The sequence below is a fragment of the Cyanistes caeruleus genome, chromosome 2 (assembly GCF_971803275.1).
Source record: "Cyanistes caeruleus chromosome 2, bCyaCae1.hap1.1, whole genome shotgun sequence".
Classification (NCBI taxonomy): Eukaryota; Metazoa; Chordata; class Aves; order Passeriformes; family Paridae; genus Cyanistes; species Cyanistes caeruleus.
In genome coordinates this window covers 36,081,818-36,105,202 of record NC_141702.1, presented here as the reverse complement: position 1 = coordinate 36,105,202, position 23,385 = coordinate 36,081,818, and the positions used below count along the sequence as shown (strand labels likewise).

General features: G+C 36.2%; 1 protein-coding gene across 5 annotated transcripts in view; it reads left to right on the top strand.

Annotated features, from left to right (window-relative positions):
• The window catches only part of RNGTT (RNA guanylyltransferase and 5'-phosphatase), a 213,106-nt gene that overhangs the window by 148,269 nt on the left and 41,452 nt on the right, over nucleotides 1-23,385 (top strand). For all 5 annotated transcript variants that reach the window (XM_086876510.1, XM_086876509.1, XM_086876511.1 and 2 more), the window contains one exon: nucleotides 1,135-1,235. In XM_086876510.1, the coding sequence (XP_086732636.1) occupies nucleotides 1,135-1,235 (101 nt within the window). The remainder of the gene's footprint in view (nucleotides 1-1,134; nucleotides 1,236-23,385) is intronic.

The window sequence follows — 23,385 nt, the reverse complement described above, 5'->3', positions numbered from 1 at the left end:
TCCATCTTTTTTGCATCATTAAGAATTAATGAAGAGACCATCTTTTCATCAAGAAATGATAAGTAAGACACGGTGCATTTATTTTTGAAAGAGTAACTTTACATTCTTCCATCAGAAAACAGAAAATTCATCTGCTTTTGTCATTTTAGATCTAAAGCTGTTTTATCATCAGTGAAGTCTGTATTTTGAAAATATTTTACACAGCATGAGTGCAGTGTGATGCTGATGACTGTTCTGTTACCAAAAGACAGTGGACGTTTTTGGTTACTTTTATTTTTCATACAGAATTGCATAATTTTTCTCACTGTATATAAATAAAGAAGTAGAATTTCTCATTCTATACATCTGCAAATTATTTTACTTTTGCCCTATTCATTATGCTCTCTATTGTCATGAAAGAAATTCTGTAAAGAAGGTGTCAACAAGTTACCTCTTACTGAGAGCTGAAGATGAACAAAATGGTAGCAGATGATAGCAGAGACAATGAGAAACTAAAGCTCTTATTTAAGAGAAAATTGTTCCTTTCAGCTTGTGGTTCAAATGTGTACCCTCTCTTTTTAGCAAGAGATGCTCTCTTATATATGTTCTGGTGTATCATGATGTTCTTTAATCTTTACATAACTTAAATTCCTTTGCTATGAAAGAACATGTTCCTGATGAGCCTTTATGAGAGCTGGCAGTATGGTAGTTTCTGCCTTTTTCATGTTTTGTCAGCCAACAGCATGGATAACAAAAATATTGTTCATGAAATAGTTCCAAAATGTTGAGATTACTTCAGATGTGTCTTTTCTGTATGTCCTATGAGTGTTTTTGTTTCTTTCTGTGCTGTCTTATTTTCTTTCTTGAAATTTTTCATTAGCCAGAGAGAGATAATGAAGTATGCTAATTTTTATTTCCATTCTCAGCTTTTTATTATATGCAATGGCAGAGCTACAGTGCTAAGCAGTTTTAAAAGGCAGAAACAAATAAAGTAGTGAAGCACGACTACCTCCATGGTAATGGTATTCATTGTTTCAGTCACTAACTGTTGTAATTCATTAGAGACAGCTAATAGAGTCTGAAAGGCTGAATTGTTACTTTTAAAACTAGTGAAAACCAATGAGCATAATTAAACTGCATTTTAATTTACTTCAGAAATACAAGCCTGGTCGATGTGATGATATTTTGAAATGGAAGCCACCCAGCCTGAACTCAGTTGATTTTCGTCTAAAGATAACAAGAACTGGTGGAGAGGGGTATGTAATCTCTTCCCTTTTTAAATCTGTAAGTCTCATTTGAATGTCCCTTAACAGTTAATCTCTCCTCTGATATTTCTTGACAATTCCTGGGGCTAAGTCTATCTACATTCTCTAGAACTTGCTCATTCAAAATATATGCAACTGTTGTAATTAGTGTTGTACTGAAAACAATGGCAGATGTTTATATTGTGAATTTACTCATTCTTAAATTATATTTCTTCAGATTTCTGAAGAAAAGTCCCCTTTGGATTTTGCAGTAGCCTGTATGTTTTTGAGAGTAGGCAGGCTGTATTAGCTTAAATTCCTAAAACTGTTTTTCATTGATTTTAGACAAAATGATAGCAACCAAAGCTTTCTTCTACTTAAGAATTGTGAACAATGACAAGCAGTACTTGTTTTCCTAGAGAAAAACAAAGCCTGACATTTTTACTTGTTAGGCATTCTTTGGTATTGTCTTTAAAACCATTAAAATCTTAATTAAATCCAGTGAGTTTTAATGGCAGAAGACATGAAAATCTTTACATTGGTCCTGTGTACTATTTGAATAGTTCAGTTACTGCACATATTAAGTAGGGGTTATTTCCATGTTTAGTTGTGCTGGGGGAGGGGAAGAAAAAGACTGAATCACTAGATTAAGCTTTCTTTGTAAAAGATTTTGTTTAAAATGAAATTAATGATGTTTAGGTTGCTTAGTGTTTTAACATCTGGGACTCATTTCAATTGACAGTGTGAAATACTGACATTTAACTTTTCTTTTTCTTGGTGCCACTGGCAATTCAGTATGATTAAACAATTAGTTCAGATATTGCTTGCATATTCCAGAGTGCTAATAATGGCCCATTTAACTTTTAGACATCTGTATGTCACATTAATGAAAACATTTGGTGAATAGAGAGAATCTCAAGGATATGGGTTTTTTGAGCAAAATATACTCAAAGTATAAAAAAGTTCTCAGTGTTTCATGAGGTCAGAATTATCTGTTCAAATTCTTGTGTTTGAAAATGCAATAGTAAGTCTTCAGTAACAATACAACTATTTCAGAGAATACACGGAAATACTTCATTTTACTTCAGATAATCAGCTCACCACAACATTTTATGTTTGTTTGCAATTTATTTAAGTCACAGGATAATGTAATATGAAAGATTTATGTAAAAGTTCTTTTAAAAATTGGCCATTATTTGATAGGAAGGTTATTTTTATTTTTATAGAGTATTCTTATGACTTCTGCTGGAATTGACACATATACAGTACTTGCTTGTGATTCAGAAACAAAATGCAACACATTTTTCATTTCACATTAATAAAGGAATATTGGTTGATTAGTTATCTCTGATTTCAAATAGAAAACTGTCAGTGCTATTGTGTAATGTTTAATCTATTACATCATAGATTATTTGATTGGAACATGAAAAGGTTATAAAATATGAGCCAGCAAAAAAGCTATTTCTAAAAAGTTAGTAGCAGTTAATAACAAGTTATTAAAGAATGGCTGATCCATTGTAGAATAAGAATAACTTACTAAACTTACTGAACTTGGGGCAGAAAATAATAACTTAGCACTCTTGGGAGAGAGGTATTTATTTTAAATAATGTCCTTTGAAACAGTACCTTCTGCTTAGTGAAACACAAACTGTGAATGAAATAATCCAGGTTTCTCTTCTTCAGTTGTTACTTTGGGTAACATCTAAAGTAATTTGAAGAAACTTCAGAATAAAACAGGTTTTTAAATTGTTGACCATAGTTTTAAAAGATGCATCTTTAACTTTAGACTGTATAAAGACAGTTCCTGAGTTCTGAGCACTAACAAAAATTCAGTTTGATTTGATAAATTGAGTGTCTTTGTGTTACAGTTCTGATGTGACAACATTGGGCTTCCTGCCTCCTCCCACCACACTGAGATTAAAAGCAAACATTGATACTGGTTTCAACTATTTAGGTAAAGAAAATTTTCTTCAGTAATCCAAAAAGGAATTACAGCATTGCAGAATGGGTAGGGGTGGGAAGGAACCATGGTGGGTTGGTCATCTGGTCCAACCTCCCTGCTCTAGTAGTCACCCTAGAGCTCATGGCACAGGATTGCATCCAGATGGTTCTTGAATATGTCCAGTGAAGGAGACTCCACAATCTTTCTGGGCAATCTATTCCAGTGCTTGGTGCTCACACAATAAAGAAGTTCTTCCTCTTGTTCGGGTGGAACTTCCTGTGCATCAATTTCTGCCCATTGTCTCTTGTCCTATTGCTTGACACCACCTAGAAGAAGTGGTGTTACGTGGCCCCATCCTCTTGTCACCCTCCTTCAGATGCCTATAGATAATGATGATAGATGAATGATAAAGACTCTCTCAGTCTTCTCTTCTCGAGGCTGAACAGGCCCAGCTCCCTCAGCCTTTCCTTGTAAGAGAGATGCTCCAGTCTCTCAATCATGCTTGATGCCCTCCACTGGACTTGCTCCAGGAGCTTCAGGTCTCTCTTATACTGAAGAGCCCAGAACTGGGCTCTCCAGATGTGCCTCACCAGGGCTGAGTAGATGGGCAGGATTACCTCCCCTGACCTACTGGCAATGCTCCTTCTAATGCACCCCACGATACCATGTGCCTTCTTGGCCACAAGGGCACTGCTGGCTCAGGGACAGCTTGTACTCCAACAGAAGCCCCAGGTCCTTCTCTGCAGAGCTGCTTTCCAGCAGATGAGCCCCCAGCCTGTAGAGGCACATGGGGTTATTTGTCCCCATGTGCAGGACTGTGTGCATTCGTCTTTGATGAATTTTAGAAGGTTCCTCTCTGCCCTTCTCTCCAGCCAGCTGAGGTCCTTCTGAAGGGTTGCTGGACCCTCTGGGGTATCAGCCACTCCTCCAGCTTTGTATCATTGAACTTGCTGAGGAGACCTCTGCCCCTCCATCCAAGTCATGAAGGAACAAGTTAAATAATACTGGGCTCACTACTGAACCTCCCAATGTGGTGTCACACCACTAGTGATAGGCCTCCAACTAGACCCTGTGGCACTGATCCCGACCCTCTGGGAGCTGCCATTCAGCCAGTGAATCTGTTGGGCACTTGACAGCAAAATACTACAGATGTGGCTGAAGTACTATTACAGAATTTACAGATGTTGCATGTTGTTTTGGCACAGATAGGCAAACAAAATTTACAGAAGTAGAACATATGCCTTTGTATTGATCTCTTACAGACAAATAAGGAGCCCAAGTGAAAGTATTGATCTCAAATACATAACAGCTTGAAACAATGTGAACAGGGATTGTCTGTAATTTCCAAGTCCTCTGTTGTGATTTACAAGCTCATCTTTAAACCTTGAAATAAGGACATAACTAAACCTGTGCTGCAATTGTGTGTGATCTTATCACAGTTTACAACCTGGGCAGTAGTGTTACAAACTGAACCAAAGCTCAAGGCTACAAACAGCTCTTGCATTTATAGTTCCCTACTCACTCAAATAGTGAAAAAAACCAGTGTATAGGAGCATTATTTATTCAGTAGCATGAGATTAGAGTTCTGTCAGCTGTTGGACATGTCTTTTAGATAGCATATGTAATTGAGATCCTGAACAATTGTAAACAATCTTGTGCATTTTTCATCTGAATAAAGGCGTTACCTCTGGGGAGTTTGCCAGATTTTAGTCAGCGTGATTATTTTCCATCTATGTAAATTCCCCTGTGTTTTGAGTTGAGCATTTCCATCTATAGATCAGTTTGGAATAGAAATGTTAACTGCAAAATAGCTTCTGTTTCACCCCAGATGTAGTCCTGTTACGGATGAATGACCAATTGCTTTTATCTGGGCTTTAGTTATTTCACCCTTGATATTGGAGGGAGTTTTCTCATTGAATTAAAAAGATTGGTCTTAAGATCTGTGAAGTACTTTCAGAATAAGCCTGATAAAGATGAAGACTGCACAACAAAGAATAAACATATAGAAAAAAATACTACTGCATCCCAAAGAAGGGCAGGGTTTCTGTAACCTCAGTGACCTAATACTGGCACTCCTGTTCAGTGCACATATTTGAAAGAAATTGCATTATTGCACCTTAGTGAGTTACATCTTATCAGCTGAGCCTTGGTAATTGTCCCCTGTGTATTATCATAGTTCAGCCTTTCCAAGCATCAGGATGATGGTTAGATTAACTCTCTTTGTGTTGTGTTTGCAAGAATTTCAACTTGTGCTCTCTCTCAATCTCTTCTCATTTCATCAGTATAGTTAGTCTTAGTTAAAAAAACAACCTCCAAAACCCCTGAACACAAAACCCCTGCAATAACAACCAGCAACTCATAAAATCAGTTAAATAAGAGAGTACATTGTTGTTTGTCTCTTGTGAAACATAGCAGTTGAACTGAAAAGCCCTAACATTACATTACAACAGTGATCTCATGTATATCTTGTTTTTTCCTAAATTATGGTGATACTCAGAAAAAAATAAAATAAGAGAGTCTTAAGCACATTAGCTGCTTTTCCCAATAACCTACAAGCTAAGTAATCTTATCAGTAGAGAATGTGAAGGATATTTATTTGCTGTGTGCAGATTCTCACTTAAGTTGCAGGGAGACTGCTTTTCAGTAGTAGAGACGCTTTTTCTCAAAATGTCTGACTGTATAAATATTTTTTAAAAAGCCAAAAAACCCCAAACTAACTCTGAGTCTTATTTAAATGTCACAAATATCAACTGAAAATGTCACATAGTACCATATTTCTGGTAGCTTCCATAACCAGAATTTCTTAAATGTCTATGCTTCCTTTTACAGATTTTTAATTAGCCTGTGAAAAACCCTTAATTTTATCTGTATCAGACTGCTAGAATCAAATTACAAGCAAATTTTTGGCTTTATTTGCTTTGAATGAATATCTTACTGGGTCAATTTGATACCATTTCAAATCACAGTATAATATAAATTTTATCTAGTACCTTGAAGCGCTAGAAAACATCAAGGATTTTACTCATCTTTGAAGACGTACTCCTCTAAAAAAATTAGTAATCTGAAGTAGACATGTACTATTTATTAGTGTTAAGTTCACATTTTTTTTTATTGTATCCATGATTAACTAGACCATATGGGGAAAACCCCAAAAAGTGTTTAGGCAAAGTTCTGTTTAACTTGGACATTGCCAAGTAATAAAAAATGTAGGATAAAATACAATACATTCAAGGATAGTAGGGATATCCTTGGATCCATTAGAAATTACAAATCAACAACCAGATATAGATACCATGACTACAGGCAAGGGGATATTTTCTCTTTTTTGTTTTAGAAGTGGTGTTTTCCTTTTTGTTGTATAAGCTAAAAGGACTGGGGGAGAAGAAGAGCTGCAATTGGTTCAAAATGGCTGTGGTATTCTTGATTTGCTCTTATTTAGCTATATTTTTGTCCTTTTTATGAGCTAGTTTTTCCCCATTCTTCTGCTTTAGAAAAAAATTAGTAACTGGCTGAAAAATCATATGAGTTAATTGAATCAGCTAACATAGCAGAACTGATGTTGTAGTTTGTATGGCCTGGGTGTTGGTGCTTCTTCCTCTCTTCCCGTTCCCATTTTTATGTGATACTGAAGTTGTTAGTTTGAGCTGTGAAGTCTTTGCTTTCTCACTTGTTTGCAGAATGTCCATTATCAAAGAGCACAAGCTCATTCTTAGATGTGCTGTTCATCACAGAAAGGGTCTTTTACAAGTAACATCCTGGCGATAAAAATAATAATTCCATGTTCCTCTAGTCTCCAAAGATCACAGTCATTGTTGGGGCTCTGCTGCTGTTGGGCACCATGGAGTTATGAGGCAGAATACAGATGAAGTTGTACAGCAGTAATGGAACAAATAAGGACAAGATGTTGCAAATAGAGGCAAACATGTGCTGTGTGGGGATGAGAGCAGGCTGAGTGCAGGTTTGAATATGTTAAGTGTGTTTATGGCTGTACTGTTGTTGAAGGAAGTACGCGTGCTTTGGAATTGCTTACTTTCTGTGGAAATGTGAGAGTTGCAAGTGAAAGTAAAGGAGTAATTTGCTTAGCTATTACCTTCAGGCATTCAGATATTACTAAAGTTGACCTTCTAAAAAAGGAAACGTAGGGGCACAGTTGTGCCAACAGATTGAAAAGGATGTTATGTGCAGAAAAAACAATGCAGTGGCACAGGAAGGGGAAGCCAAATGCCACCATGGTAGAAATGTGCATGTGCAGCTGCAACATTGGCATTGCAAAGGTAACTGGGAGACAGACATTTTAGTGAAGTCCTATGCTGTAAATATATATGCTATATTGCTTGTATGAGGATACTTAAAATCTTTTTGTAAAGCTTCAGGCTTTAAAAAACTATTTTCAAAGTAAAGCTTTGAATTTAACCTCTATTTATGCACTGGTACACTGAACAAAATCTTCTACCTTCCCCAACTAATACTCAGGATGCTCTTGGAATTTCTAATGTTGTATTTCAAAAATGAAGACAGCCTCATCTTTTTATATGTTCAAGTGGCAGTCTTGGGCAATCTCCATCTGTGAGATAATTATTCTACTTCAGCTACTCATTTCTCCAGATTTTTAAAAGTTTTGCCTCATATCATCCTAAAATTATCTATATGCTTGCAAATTGGAATGCAAATGTAGTCTCGTATGTTTTATAGACCCTGTTCCCTTTTCTTGAATTAGCTGCTGCCTTAAAGTAGTCTTTCCAGTTGCTTGTGTCAGTTATCATCATGATTATCCACTCTGTTTAGATCCCTTTCTATCTCTGGAGGGAGCTCAGAAAAAGCTCCCAAATACCACATCTTCAAAATTTTCATACCCCCCAAGTATTTCTGTCTTCTAATTTTCATTTGGATAGATATTTGTTCCTATTTGTCCAGGTAGCTTGGATTTCTTGCTATATGTGTATGTGGAAATGGAGGGCTGGTGCCACCCCCAGCTAAACTACTGTAAGGTGGTAGAACCTGAGAGGAATGAGAGAAGCAGGCAGTGAAGAAATTATATTGGACTTTGGAATGGTTGGCTTTGGCTTTTTCAGGTAATAGAGGTAGTATCCCATGTCAGGTCCCTTTGAGCTGCAGAGAGGCTCAGGACAGTTGGTTGATCTTCAAGAACAGCTTCCTCAGATGCACAAGGACATATTCTTCCCTGTGCAAGAAGGCAAGCAGGTATGGCAAACAGGTACAGCTTTCTTGAATGGGGAATTCCTAAGTCAACTCTCCCAAACAATGAAATGTATGGAATCTGTAAACAGTGACAGACCTCCATGGAGAATATAAAAACAGTGTTTGGGTGCAGAGAGAAGGAAGCAGGAAAGCCAAAACTACACTAGAGTTGAAGTCACTGATGTCTGTAGGTACCTTGTTAATGGGAGGAAGACTTAATGAAATGGTGTCATGCTGATGCAGCACTGGACAGTGAAAAAGATACAAATAGGCTGAGGGTACACACTGCAGCCTTTGCTTTGGCAAGGTCTGTTCTCAGGCTTTTGAGGTCCCTGAACCTCATTCAGGAACCTCAGAGTGCAGGGAAGTTAGCGACTACTTAGGCAAACTGGACCTCAGGGTACTGGAAGGCAAAACTTTGAAACTGGGCAAGAGTTAGCCCGTGGAGCAAAGGCAGCCAGTTAATGTGATCGCTAGGCTGCAGTGGAACAGATGCTTCTTCACCTCTATTTGGCATTTGTGAGACTGCATTTGGAGTACTATGTCTTGTTTCAGGCTCCCCAAATTGAGGACATTGATGCAGTGGAGGAAGTTCAGTGGAGTGCCTCCAAGACCATGGGGGGAATTGGAGAACATGACATACAAAGAAAGGCTGAGAGAACTGGGTTTTCTCTGTCCAAATAAGAGAAGGCTGTGTAATACTTTACTGCTGTTAGCTACTCCCTAATGGCAGGTGATAGAGAAGATGAAGCCACATTGCTCAGAGATTCATGCTGAAAAACTGACAGGCAAAGGACACTTAATTGTAGAAGGTCAAGAGGAGAAACTGTGGTAAAAGTCAAACACTGTAGCAGGTTGGCAGGTTGTGGAGTCTACATCTTTGGAAGCATTCAGAAGTTAATTAGATGAGCCTGTGAATAACCTGATATAACTTGGAAGCTGACCCAGGACTGAGCATGTGGCAGATGACATGCAGTGGTCCTTGCCAGTCAGACTTATTTTAAGATAATTTGCAGATCAGATGTTAAATATTTAGCAAATAACATGGAACTGTTAGACACTTAAACTATTACATATTTTAAAACATTTTTGGTTTTCTTTCTTTATGCTTTCTTTACTATAAATAGAGATTTTTCAGTACAGTGCTTAGAGTAAGAGTACTTATTGTACATATATTTAATTTACAAATTGTGGGATTGTCCTTTCTGAGAAGTTTTGTGAGTTGCAAAGTAAAATAACATGCAATTTTTATAAACAGGAATTTGATATTTTTCTGTGTTAGACACTGTAAAGGTTTGCCAGATGCATAATTTAAGAGCAATCTACTTTACATAGAAAAAAAAAAGTTCATCTTCCTTTAGCTATGGCTTGAAATAGATATGCTGCTCTCAGACTTACTGGAAATCAGTTGTGAATGTGTTTTTTTTTCCCACCAGTACATATAATTTTTTTTAATTATAGGACTTATTAGAGAGTATTTGTGAACATCTTGTTTTAAAGTTCTTTACATGGATTTTAGAAATTGGTATGAGCTTCTTTGAAATGCATTTTTTTAAATTTTTGCATGTAGTGACTATTTGGTTTTTTTCAGACAAGGAGAATTTTCTAGATTTTTTAAGTATGTCTTGAATGGTACTTTAACTCAAAATATTTTTTCTCCATTAATTGTTTACAGTATGAATTAATATTCAGTTGTTTGGGGTTTGGTTGTTTTTTTTTTTTTTTTGTGGTATGTGTTTGTGGTTTTAATTTGTTGCTTAATGAGATTTTATTGTCTGCTTTCTTGAGTTTACAGATCTGTATATCTTCAACTGTGTTCAGACAGGAGCATTAGTATAGGATTGTTACAGATCTGAAAAATAAGTATTTTTCCATGGTGTTTGAAATTAAAGAACTGTGGGAATAAGTCCAGAGGGGGCCCCAAAGATGATCAGAGGGCTGGAGTACCTCTCCTACAAAGACAGGCTGAGAGTTTGGCTTGTTCAGCCTGGAGACAGGAAAGCTTCCAGTACCTGAAGAGGGGCAACAGCCGAGCTGGGGAGGGACTGTTTACCTATTTAAGGGCCTGTAGTGATAGGATAAGGAGGAATGGCTTTAAACTCAAAAAGCACAGATTTACATTAAGTATTGGGAAGAAATTCTTAACTGTGGGAGCGGTGAGGCACTGGAGCTGTGGATGCCCCATCACTGAAGGTGTTCAAGACCAGGTTGGATGGGACTTCAAGCCACCTGGTCTAGTGGGAGGTGTCCCTGCCTGTAGCAGGGGATGGAACTTGATGATCTTGAAGGTCACTTCCAACCCAAAGCATTCTGTGATTCTATGAAGGATGCATTTAAAGGGAAAAAAAGCTCAGCTCAGCCTTGCCTTCTGTGGTGTACTTCAAAGAAGAATAAAGCAAAATAAAAAGGAAAATAAATTATCACCATGGTAGAGTAGAGCAAACAGTCTGGACAGACAAAGATATTGTACATGTTTCTACTCTTCATTGGTCTTACTCTGAGCATTTTATTACTTAATTTTCTGACAACACCTAACTCACAAATCACAAAAGAACAGATACAAGTATTAAATAATGAATATATTAAAGATAAAAAGAATTCATGACAGTCATAGCTCCACGACTACTGTTCAGTTTGCTTTGATACCATCAGAATGTTTTGAAATTGGTTTAGGAATTAGAAGCCCAGCTTTTTGTGACTTAGTGAATTCACAAGTACTTTGGAAGCAGCAAAATGTGTCAACAAAATAAATTACCCTGATACAGATTGTTTGCATTTCTGCCATGACAGTGTTATCAATATGGTATGCATGCAACTGTGAGCTTCTGAAATACAGGGAGATTATCTGCAGTTTCACCTTCCCTCATTGATAGCAGAGAAACTCTTGGTACATGTGTTTATCTTACAACTTCAGAGATATTAGGAAAGAAACCTACTTAATCCTTTTTCAGGATAATTATCTAGTATCTCTGGTTTTGTAGGGATTCGGGTTGTGATGATTGACTTAAAAAACTATGTAAATGCAGGATGAGTTTTTAAAAATTAGCATTTTAAGGGACATTTTCATTTTGAGGAAATAAATTGAATTTTTGCTATCTGTTTAATTATGTGCCATAGGTTTGGTAATTCACACTTGCTGTCTTTCTAGCTAAGACCCAACTTGTAGCTTTTTTTCTGGGAAAAAGATGCTTATCCTGCTGTAGAAGTGCATTAAAATCACTGAGGCTCTGGGTGCATGTATCTGTCAGTGGGAGATCAGTTTGCATAATCAGGGCCTGATGACTCAATGGTAGTGGAAAATCCATGTTGTTACTTACCTGAGCGACGGGAAGAGAACGGTAACTGCACCGTATGGAGCATGTGCACATGTTGCACTTTGGGAGTTTGTAAAAAGCATTTAACAGCTTTCAGTAGGGTTTTGGTTCCATCTGACAGCATGTCATCCTGCATGTTATCCTGCTAGAGGATCTTAAAAAGGCCAAAATTCTTTATTTTCGTAGTTTTTATGCTTGCTTGCTTTTTACAAAGCAGTCATGACAATGAGTGTGAAGTACAAGCATGGTTTTGTACTGAATTCTATTCTGAAATCAACTTCTTATCTTAAACACAAGGAAGATAAGTACATTCACAGGAGCTAATTGATTTTTAGCATCATTATATATGTGAAATTGGCCTTTATTTTAACTTTGAAACCCATATTTCTAAGACTGGTTGGAAGCTGGTTCAGCTCATATGAAATTAATCTGAATTTTTAATGTATAAATATGCATACCTATATGTGTATGTGTATGCACACACAGGTGAGTGCTGTTACGTTTCACATTGTAAAATTAACAACAAGCAAAAATGTAAAGGAATCTCATTGTCTGTTATGAATCAAAACAACTCTTTCCTTCTTCATGCTTACGTATGGAAACCCTATCTGCTTTTATCACACTTCTTAATTTTAAAGTTTATCCATTTTATTAAATCAGATTTTTCTCTTTCTAATTTTTCGCTCTCTTTATACAGATATATTTCTTAACTGGACATTCTCCACTTTTTTTTCATATTTTATTCCTTTATTGATGAGGCTTCAGTGCCTTGGTTTTGTGCTTTTAAGCTAGGTAACTAAGTGGTTCTTCACCTGTACTCTAGCAACCAGTATTCCATGGCTTATAAATCACCTAATAGTGAAGTTTATATCAGTGAAGATACAAAAGTATGTGAAGTATTTGGGAGTGGGGGATATTAGAGACAGTTCTAATATTTTTAAGAGATTAATAGCATTATTATTCCTTTGCTAGTTGTCCATTCTGTTGTCTGCCCTCCAGCCTGTGAGAGGTATATGGTAAGAAGTTTTTGTTACAGAGTTTTAATGGGGTTGCTGTTACATCCCCTCAAAAACAATGCATGTATCTGTATCAGTTTTCAAGATGGGAAAAATGAATTATGAAGTGGAGAGAAAACTCTCTTAGGACAGCATGGTGTGTTGGTAAGAAAAGGACAGTCCTCAGCTGTACCCAGCAGATGGCATTTTTCCCCCTTACAACAACTAAATATTTTCAAAGCTATAATCTTTGGCTATTTTCATACTTAAAGCCTTTTCTTCACAAAGTATTAAAAGATTGTACTGTGAGCAAATATTTATCAGTGGATTATAAATTAAATATAATGTGTATATCTGTAATTATAGGATAAAGAACATTGGAATGAGAAGAGTGAAACAGGATAGTGAATTTGATTATTTTATTTTTTTCCCTCTCAATGGGAAAATGTCAAAACTATCATTTCACACAGACGTTTATAAAAGCACTTCACTCTTTTGGTGAATGTTAGCATCAAATATCAAATTCTCAGGATTTTAGTCTTTTTTTTCTCAGGAATACAGAATTCTACTTAAAAGTGGATATTCAGTTGCAGGAGATCTCTGAATTTGTGGAATAGATTAAGACAGATTGTTTCAAAAGTGAATTGGATATCTCCAAATGAAGGCTCTGAACTATTATCTCCACTTCAGAAGGGGAAATTTCCTATGGTCACGATTAACTCTTCTCAATATCAGTAATATTCTGACTTCTTAATTTGTAATTAAAATGATCTGAACACGGTTCTGACTCAGGACTTAATGCTGATCATTTTGGTCTCATCAAGAAGAGAAGCAGAAATTACTCAGGTCTTACTGAGCAGGATACTTGCACTTGGTTTCTGCACAATACTCACTTTTTAAAAAAATCACACATTACTTGTGTGTTAAGAAAATTGGATTTCAAAAGGTGAATTCTGTATCTTGATAAACTGGAGTAATGTTCTGGTCTTAGGAGAGGCAATGGTATGGCATGGAAATGCTTTCTTCTGCTAAAATAGGCCATAAATACAGCTTGTTTTAAACAGCAGAAGTATTGAACTTCAGTTATTTGAATTACGTCACCAAAGTGAAATGTTCAAAACTGGTCATTTTTCTCTTTTGCTCAGTTATTTAATAAGATATGAATAATGGTTTCTGCATAGTGATAATTTCTCTGTAGTTTAGTTTCACTCTCATATTAAAAATAAGAGGAAGCTGTTACACAAGTTAGTTTTTTTTCATGTATCACATGCCAGTTGTTTCTTTGTAGTATTCAGATATATGAAGTATGAAGGAATTTTCTGAAGATGATATCCTGCCTTTTTCAAAGATTAAGTGAAGATTTTTTGATGTTACTTGGCTGGCAAATTTTGTGGTTTGATAGAGCCTCTATGGGGAGGAGGCATGCCTATGTCCAGACTGTGGCAAGAGGAGGGACCATTGTTTTACACTTGTAAAATATTTTCATTTGAGTGAAAGTAAGTTGTTCCCACATATTTAAAGCATGATGCAACCTGTAACAATTACTTAGAAACTCGACAAGTTTACTGGACAAGCCTGAGGAAGAGCTATGAACTCTATTGACTGCAGAAAAGAGCTAATACTGAAATTATACTGCACTGTCTGTTCTGCGGTTTTCCCTTGTATAGGCTGAGGGTCATTCATTTCCCAAAGAATTTTGTACAGCATTTGGTCCAAAAGTATTTGTTGCTGAAAGCTGAGTTATGAAACTGATGACTCCTCTAAAATAAGTTTCATGAGGAAAGATTTTTAAACAGTCAAGAAATGCATAGCATAAAGATGCTATAGATGTAAACTTTGCAGAATTGCTTCTCTTTTGTGTTTTTTTACCAGATTATTATTTAAACAGTGTGATCTAGGTATGTACTCTTGTTTAATGATATGTCTTCTTGTTAAGAAGGCATATCTCTGTTTTTGCTCAACTTGAATTATTCCTTTCATTCACTAAATTCGACTTCATACAAATTTCTTGCAACACAAAGTGCATAGAAGATGTTTCTGACAGAAGGACAAAAATTTGGTAATTATTTCGTTTAGTTTCTTTAGACAAAGCCTCATCCTCAAGTTTAATTAATAAGGGGATCTGCAAAGACAGAAATGCAGAAGTTATGAAATGATAAAGTGGGAAAGGTGAGTGGCAGGAAGAAGCAGGGTGGAAGAAACCTAATTCTAGTGAACTTCCTTCTCTACCCTCACTTTAGGTAATCTGTTATTTATTTGTTGGTGCCTGTGGTAGTTTTCTACTCAAGTTTGATGTAAGTAAACAAAACTAACAATAAAAACCTCCCAATCCCCATAACTCTTGAGTTTCTGTGGATGTCGACCAGTTTTCTGTATAAGGCAAGACCACTAATAAAATTAGACAGAGGTGGGGTTTATTGAAAGTGGAGAAAGAATAATGTATAGTGAGGAGAATAACCATCATTTCAACTGCAGTACAGACAGACTGACTTGGATTTACAGAACTGGCTGGGATATTGGGACAGTTGCAGAAAACCATGTGTGCAAGCTTGAGAAAGTTGAGAGTTGCAAAATTATTTCTTACCTACAGGCTCTCAAATATAAGACTGCACACTCTTTCCTCCCTTAGACTATTTTAGCCTGGGCATCTTCATAACAATGAACAAGAATTCTCTAGCTTCTAGACAAACCCTTCTTCTTTGCATTCTGATCCTAAGGAAAACAATTTAATTTTTCTTCCTCTTAGTTTTCAAATGCCAAATACAATAATTATGTTCTGTCTTAGTGTTCATTGATTTATATCTGAATGAAATGCCTGTCTGCCCTCTGATAATAAATTTTCTCTGCCATAGTAACAAGGTGGTATTGAAAGTAGCTTCAAAAAAGGAGTGATAAAGATTTCTCTGAAGGAGCACTGGAAACTTGATTTTGCAGTATTTGTATTAGTTGTCTGATTGATATTCTTCTACTGCTTCAGGAATGTGTTTGCATATAACGTTAACTTAGAGTTAATTATTTTTCTGTGCATTTTAAATCAATCGTAGGTAAGACTTCTTCCAGTGTAAATGTCAGGTGTGAAAAGTTAAAGCAATATTCTGAATTTGAAATTAAATATTTAGGAAAAAAAAGAGTAGAATTGCAGGAACTGTCAGTGTAATCCCATTGTCTAATCTATGTATGTAAAATGTGGCAGAGGAATGTCTAAAAGAAATTGAATTCATCCACAAAGAGTTGACCCCAGGGCCTGTGCTGGGACAGAGCACAGAACCAGAACACAGATCTGTAGTAGCTGAGTAAACAGAATAACTTCAACCACTCCTAAATTGCACTTCTTTTAAGAAACAGGATTGTAAAAGAAGATATGAGACACTCAGCTCTTGGGTTTCCTAGCCAATAAAAAACTTGACAGCAGGGGTGTGTTAAAATGTAGCTTTCCCATCAACTATTACAGTAATATGTGCTCTACAAGTCTGCCCTTTTCTCTCTTCTGTGTCTTCTCATTACTGTGTCACTGTTCCCAGATAGATTCAATTTTGTGTTCCTGCTGAAGTTTTATTCATTTTCCTTTACTTCTCTCATCCATATTAGCATGTGAGTCTTCAGGGCTGGTTTCCCAGTAAAGGTGATGTTTATTTATTTATTTTTTTTGCTATCACTACTCCAAAGTGATTAAAGTTCTGGTTAAAATGCAAAAAATTTCCATGAAATAGCTGAAATGTCATTCCTGTATGCCAATTGATAAGTTTTTCTCTTTGATGGTCTGAAGATGTAGCTGGTATATAGGAAAAGGCAGTTGCTTATGCTTTGTTACGCTTATCATAGATATATAAAAAAATAGCCAAATTTTTAGACATCAAAGTCTTTCTTCATACTTGAGATTAACTTGCATGCTCCATCCTTGTTTTTTTCTGGCTGTATTGCTTAGTCTAAGAAAACATACTACTTTTTCTTAGAGACTTTTTCCTACCTAAAATCAAATCTGAATTAAGTTCACAATTTTTATAATGAGCAGTGTGAATTTTTTTCTGTAATACCAGTAGCTACTCACAGTTAGCTATATTGCTTTAAAAGGCTTATTTTCCATATAGGTACTTTATAAAAGCACCATGAGGATTTTCTGCTTGGAAAACCAAAATATACTGAACCATGTTGTACTAATTTTTTTAAGCAAGCTTTTTTTTAGCAAGGGTAAATTATAGTCCAAGAGGACATGCAAAATTGCTTGGAGTAAAAAATTATGTCTTGGAGGCATACAGCAAAATGGAAAGAAACCCCTGCTTTACTGTACATTTCTTAATTAATAACTTAATCATTTACTTTACATAAATCTTCTCAGAAAGAGGTGAAAGAAGAGACAAAGCAGGTCATCCTGATACCAGATAAATCAGTGGTTATCAACCAGGGTCTGGAAGTAACCAATTTTTTGTCCTGTGCAGTTTGCTTTTAATCATAATTGCTCTTTCACTTGTGCCCTACATGATAAAAATGAATCATTCAGTACAGTAAATTAAAAGGTGCTCTCTTTCTGTAATAATACAGAATTTTTTGAAAAGAATTCAATTATTTTTTTCCACAGTTTATAGAAAAGATACATTTCTGCAAGTTGTTTATCACACAGACTTCAGCTTATTTAACTTTTTAGAGAGTGTGTCACAAAACAGAATAATAATTTTAAATAAAGTCTAAAAAGCTAGTATTAGGAAAGAAGAATACTGATAGCATATGAAGAGCTTGCAAAATGGTTGTGTCTGACAGAAAAATTTCTAGAAGCAGCTTCTTAAGATGGAGCTTCCTGGTCCTCTTCCCCACACAGGGTGGTGGGTCTGGCTGCGTGGGACTTCTCAGGGTGTGAACTCGGATGTGACCGTGGGCCAAGTGCCTGGGAAGGAGGGAGCCTGGCTAGTGCCCTGTGCCCTGCCTCAGGTTTAAACTGGAGTGGAGATCATGGCTGTCAAGAGAAACTGGAACAGCAGTTGTGAACCTTGGAGCTGTGTGTGGAGCAGAGGCATCTCAGAAGGTGTTTTTTGTTTTGTAATCCTGTCTGCCTTCCCATTTAATAGCATTGTTCAAGCTGCCATCATCTCAGTGCATTCCCATTCCCCTCCTGGTGGCTCTGATGAAAGTAGCCTTCCCCTCTAAATTTGGGAGTTGGGATAAAAGGTGAGAGAAAGGAGAAGGGGTGGAATGTATTGAAGGGACATGACCATCTTTAAAAGTCTGTAGGAAACAAAACCAAAGGGCAGTTGAACATTAAAGTGAGAAATAAATGAAAGACAGAGAAATGGATAAAGGGAGGAGATGTGATAATAAATTACTGGTTGAGATGTGGCACTTCTTAAGTGAAACAGAGCACCCTGATATAGAGCAGTGATTTCCCTTTTAGAGAAAGGAGCCTTATGGGTCAGAGTACAAATATTTAAATTTTTTATTTTTTATTTATATGGTGGGGTCTTTTTTTGAGCAGACTAGCACATTAGAAACACAAGGCAGCTTTCCTGCAAATGCCTTATAGATTATGGATGCAATAATGAGGATCACAGTGTTGTTAGTTGATATTACAAGATAATAGTCCTTTATTTTGTCATACCCAGAAGACTGCATTTCTTAGTTCTTCAGAATGTGGAATACTACATTTAGGTCTCTTACTACCTGAAGAATTCTATAAAGAAATTTCACTTACAAGTGAATATGACTATGCTGAGGCATTTAATTTTATAATTGACAGAGGACCTAAATCTTGCACCATCCATAAAGGTTTCAGTAATAAGCCTGAAGCACTCCATAAAGTTCATGAAGTCTCTGACAGTCTTCCTACCTTATTTTGGGTAGTAGGTTTGTTTGCAGCAGATGGTTGTACAAGCATTCTGCTGGTGGCACTTGGGTCCGGATAGAGTAGCAGCTGGGTTCATATCCTATATTCCAAACAAACAATTCGTTGTTCATTACGGGCTTTACCTTGGGATTGCAATTTGCATAGTCCCCCATGAACCCATACCTAAATGATTTGTAGACTGTAATTCAATCATTTTTCTGGTTATGCATGATTAATTAATAAAGTATTTTGAATAAATGATTAAAGAGGTGTGGAGAAACAGGAAGAAAAAAAATCAGCTGGAGTGGTCTGGCAGTGTGCATACATATGGCTAAGGGTGCTCTTCCCATGGAGGATCTATAATAAAAGGATGTGAATTTTCATCTTGGTTATATATCTGGTCAGTGTAGACAGGTGAATTTTGTATTATCTTCTTTATTTTAAAGGGAAATTTTTAGTCTTCTATGTGTCTTTATTATGCACATGCATTTCAAATCTTGTTTCTTTTGCACACCAGAGCAGCTTCTATGAGCTCGAGTTTAATTATGGGTCTTGTGTTTAAATATTTATCATATTTGAATTCTGACTCAATTGGCCTAATTCTAAGACTCCTGGTTCTTTTGTTACAATAATTAAATACAGATCACCTGATCAGTCTTTGGTTTGCCCTGCATTGTGAAAAGGACACTGTTACCAAGTGTTTTACTCAGGGTACCAGTGAGGTCATGCTACCACTGGTGTGGCATGCAGGGCACTGGGAAAACCAGAAAACTGTTGGATCGTCTGTGCTGTCAGATGAAGGGCAGAACGAGGGAAATTAGAGCCAGATGAGATCACCCCATCATAACTTCCCTGCCAGTTCTTTGTCATGGTTTTTCAGTAGCAATAACCTGGTAAAATTGCAGAATATTCAAATTTCCATCTCTGCTCTTATGATTTAGAATAGTTATTCAGGACAGAAGTCTGAGGGTTGGGGTTTTTGTGTGGGTTTTTTTGTTTTTGTTTTGTTTGTTTGGTTGGTTTTTTGTTGGTTGGATTTTTGTGGGGTTTTTCAGTTATTGTTTTGTATTGGTTTTCTTTTTTCTTTTTTCTTTTTTCTCTTTTTTTCTTTTATGTGTGTGTGTGGTTTTTGTTTGTTTTTTTTTTTATCAGAAAGAGCAAGAACAAAGGAATGACAAAATTTCACATGGAAGGAAAATTCAGTGAGCTTTGAAGTCAACCCTTTAAATGTTAGGAAGTAACAGAGTTCTAGTTGGCAGGCTTATTCACGTTATGATACATCCCTTAGTTAAATGGAGTAATTACCTTTCCCTCATCCATACACAAAAGAGCATGCATCATTCACTTCAGAGGAAAGTAATGCTGAGGTGGTATGAGTGATATTAAATACATCAGCTTCCTTTCAAAGCGATGAACTCTGTAATCTGGCTAAAGTTGCCAGCTGTTGCTTCACAACTTGCTTCATCAGCAGACTTCCTCTGTTCATGACTTTTTCTGATTACTAATAAATATATTAAACAGTCTGTTATATAAATTGAGTAGTCACTTGGCTTCTGCCAAGATGGAAACTGACCATTTATTCTGCCTGTCCAATCTCAAGCAGAATTTGGTCCAGAAAGTAATAAAAGTACTTATAAAAGTATTTACTGCCTAGTTTTATGGTTTTTTAAAAAATAAATTACTGTGGAATAAGACTGTGACAGATGCCTTTTGGCATCTGTTAATCTGAATCGATTATGTCAGTGTGCTGCCCCTCCTGTTCACCACTACTTTTCAAGCACTCTTTCATTAAAATGATCAAAAGAGAGGCAGATGCAGCCACAGTGTGAGTGCAGGGGATGTGCAGCCTCCTAAGTAGCACTGCCATGCGTGGCCAAGGTAGGCACACTAAACAATACCATGCTGAAGGGTAGGGCTCAGGGAAGTTTGAAGAAAATACCCTATTTCTGTGTGTAAGATTGACTTGTATTTTTTAAAAATAGCAATTCAGACCATCCATATTAAGAAATGTAAAAAATCTTGGGTATGTTGCATCAGAATTTGGTGATTTATTTCACCTTAATTATTACTGTAACTCCAGAGCTTTCCTTTCAGTACCTGCGTTTTCTGCAGGGATTTCATTTTGGTAGCTAAAAAACCCCATGTTCCTGACTAGGTGCCTTTATTTTTTTGGTGGGTATAAACAAATCCACTACCTTTTCTACCTCTTCAGTCTACCTATCTTTGTTGGTTGTTTCCTGTATTTCCACATGATCAAGTGGATGTACTGAATAGTTTTTTTACCAGTTTTTCATTTTGGTTATGCTTGAGATTTTTTTTTTGTTATCTCATTTATTTTTTCTATGTCTTACTTATTGTTAGAAATCTGTTTTTCTTAAGTAGCTCTTGAAACACTGAAAATGTCTTTGTTTTGACTTGAAAATATCTGTAATGAGACTTTGTATTTTATTGAAGTCTCATGATACAAAGCTTCGCATTGTGGTATCAATTCTTCACTTAATTCTGGTAGTTGAATTTGCTGTATTGTGGTATCTGTTATATTTTAAAAGATGGCCAAGGTGAAAGGACCCTGTGGGGTCATAGACTAGAATGTGGATTTATGGTGTTCCAGTGAGGCCACTGCAGAGCTGTGTGAGCACTCTCTCTTTGTGATATGTGGATAAATCTGGGCAGAGTTGCATCACAGCCAGCGTTAGGTTGATCTTTCAGCAAATTGGGAATAGTTCCTAACTCCTGTCCTATATTTCAGTGAGATGAAAGGGATGATAGTCAGAAAGAAAAATTGATGTTTACGATCAGAAATAGATTCTAATAGTGAAATCTCTTGAACTACGTAATAACCTCCCAAAGGAAAAGGCAAGCAGCCTCATTTTCCAGATAATTTATGGCCAGCCTGGCCAAATTGCTCATTATACTACAGGGAGTAATATTCCATTGGTGGAGGAATGGGCATGATTATTTAATAGGTACTTTTTGTTTCTACTTAGTTTTCCTTTCTATTTTTTATGGATAGGTTATGTGTAAATGTAGTCAAAATTCTTCTTTATGTTGTTTGTCTGTAAAACAAAGCCAGACATGCTTTGGAGAAGCATTAAAATATTATCAGTACTAAACATAAATGCAGCAAACAAAAAGAAGTGCTGTTTAGAAACATCTCATATTGTGGTTTTATTTATCAAGTTCACGAATGTGCCTTGAAAAAATCTCCTTGTCTCTAGGAAAGTGTTTGTGTACAAACACAAACACCCCCCTCCCAAAAAAAAAGAAAACCACCACAGCCAAACACTTTTTCAAAAAACTGATGCAAATTAAACCCTACTAATTGATAGCAAACCTTTATATTTGTCAGTTTTTTTTTTTTTGATGGTCTAGATTACTTGCAGACCATTACCTCAGATATGAGGTCACTTCAGTTTGCAGTTTCAAGCCCTCTAAATGTAATTTTTATTTCATTTGGTATATAAGAGTGGTGACATTATTCAGTGGAAGTATGTCTTTCAGGGATCAGTTACTGCCAAGATTGCCATTATCAATAGTCAGTGACAGATAGTGATTTACTGTAGGGAGTGAGGTGGTGCAGTGAAGCCTTTCAAGTACCACACATAAGAGCTCGAAGGGCAATTAGCACATAACATTGATATTGTTGCCTGAATTACATGTGCTTGAAAGCACCAAGCTTATTAATATGACAAATGGCACATGTTATTATAGTACTGTTGTGGGAGGGCTGAGGATGTCAAATTCAAGTCTGTAGTTTGTGCTACCCACTGCGTTTTTCCCTGGGAATATTATTTGGAATGCACTTTTATGTTAATTGCAGTCACCATTAACTTGGCTTGGACTATTCTGCAAATTCAGAATTCATGGAATGAAAGAGGTTCACTTACATTTCTGGGGAGTTCTTTCTTGTAGAGATGAATTTACCATTATAAAACTCTTTATAGTCTCTTCTTTTGCACTTTAATGTATTTCTTCCCAACCTTTTCCCCCTCATGTTCTAACCCAGGGATTTTTGCATTTTTCCTTTGTAAGCAGGAGTGCATAATATCTCTTTCAGTTCCCTCATAACTTTTTTCAGTTTGTGCTCTCATTTGAGGAGGAATGTCCTAAGTCAGATATACAGTCTTATTTGCCTACTCCTTATCATGAAGACTTTACTAGGATAAATTATATTTGTCCACAAAAAATGTTTTCTTGCGTGACTGATACATAACAATTTTTGTTAAAATGTTTTTGTAGCCCAAAGAGGTGATTTGGTAAATGCACTGTGAAAAGCAGGAGACATCTCTCCTGTCTTGCCTGTTGAGCCCCTATGTTGCCATTGTCCTTGTTCTGCATGCATTGCTTCTGTGGAGCTGTCAAGTTCTTGACTTTCTATACTTCTAGAAAAAGATGAAATTATGTTTGCAGACCATACATGCATGCAGTTTAAATTTACAAGCACTGTTATTAGCCTTTTTCAGAACTTGTATTGGATCCTTTTATATATTTAAAATATTTTTTAATACCTACTGTAGTGTTCTCACAATGTTACTCTTACAATACTCAGTGAATTGCATTAATGAAATAATTAATAATCTTAAAAATTATTAAATATAGGAAGTTAATTCTTTTGACTCTAACATCGTTTTTCATAATTCTCTGTTTATGCTTTTCTGATTTTCTTATTGTTTTTATATTCCTAGAAAATACATATTAGTTTTAAACCAATAGGAAATTATTATCATAAGCAAGAAGCAAAATATAATTAGAATGTCACTGTATTAGAATTCAAGTGATTCTTCAAGAAACTACTTAGGAAGCTGCTTCTCTTAGGAAGCTGCTTCTCTTTGTATGGTTATGATATTGCAGCACAGTGCAGTTTTCCTTCCTAGTTTAAGTGAACACAGGATAAAGGCAG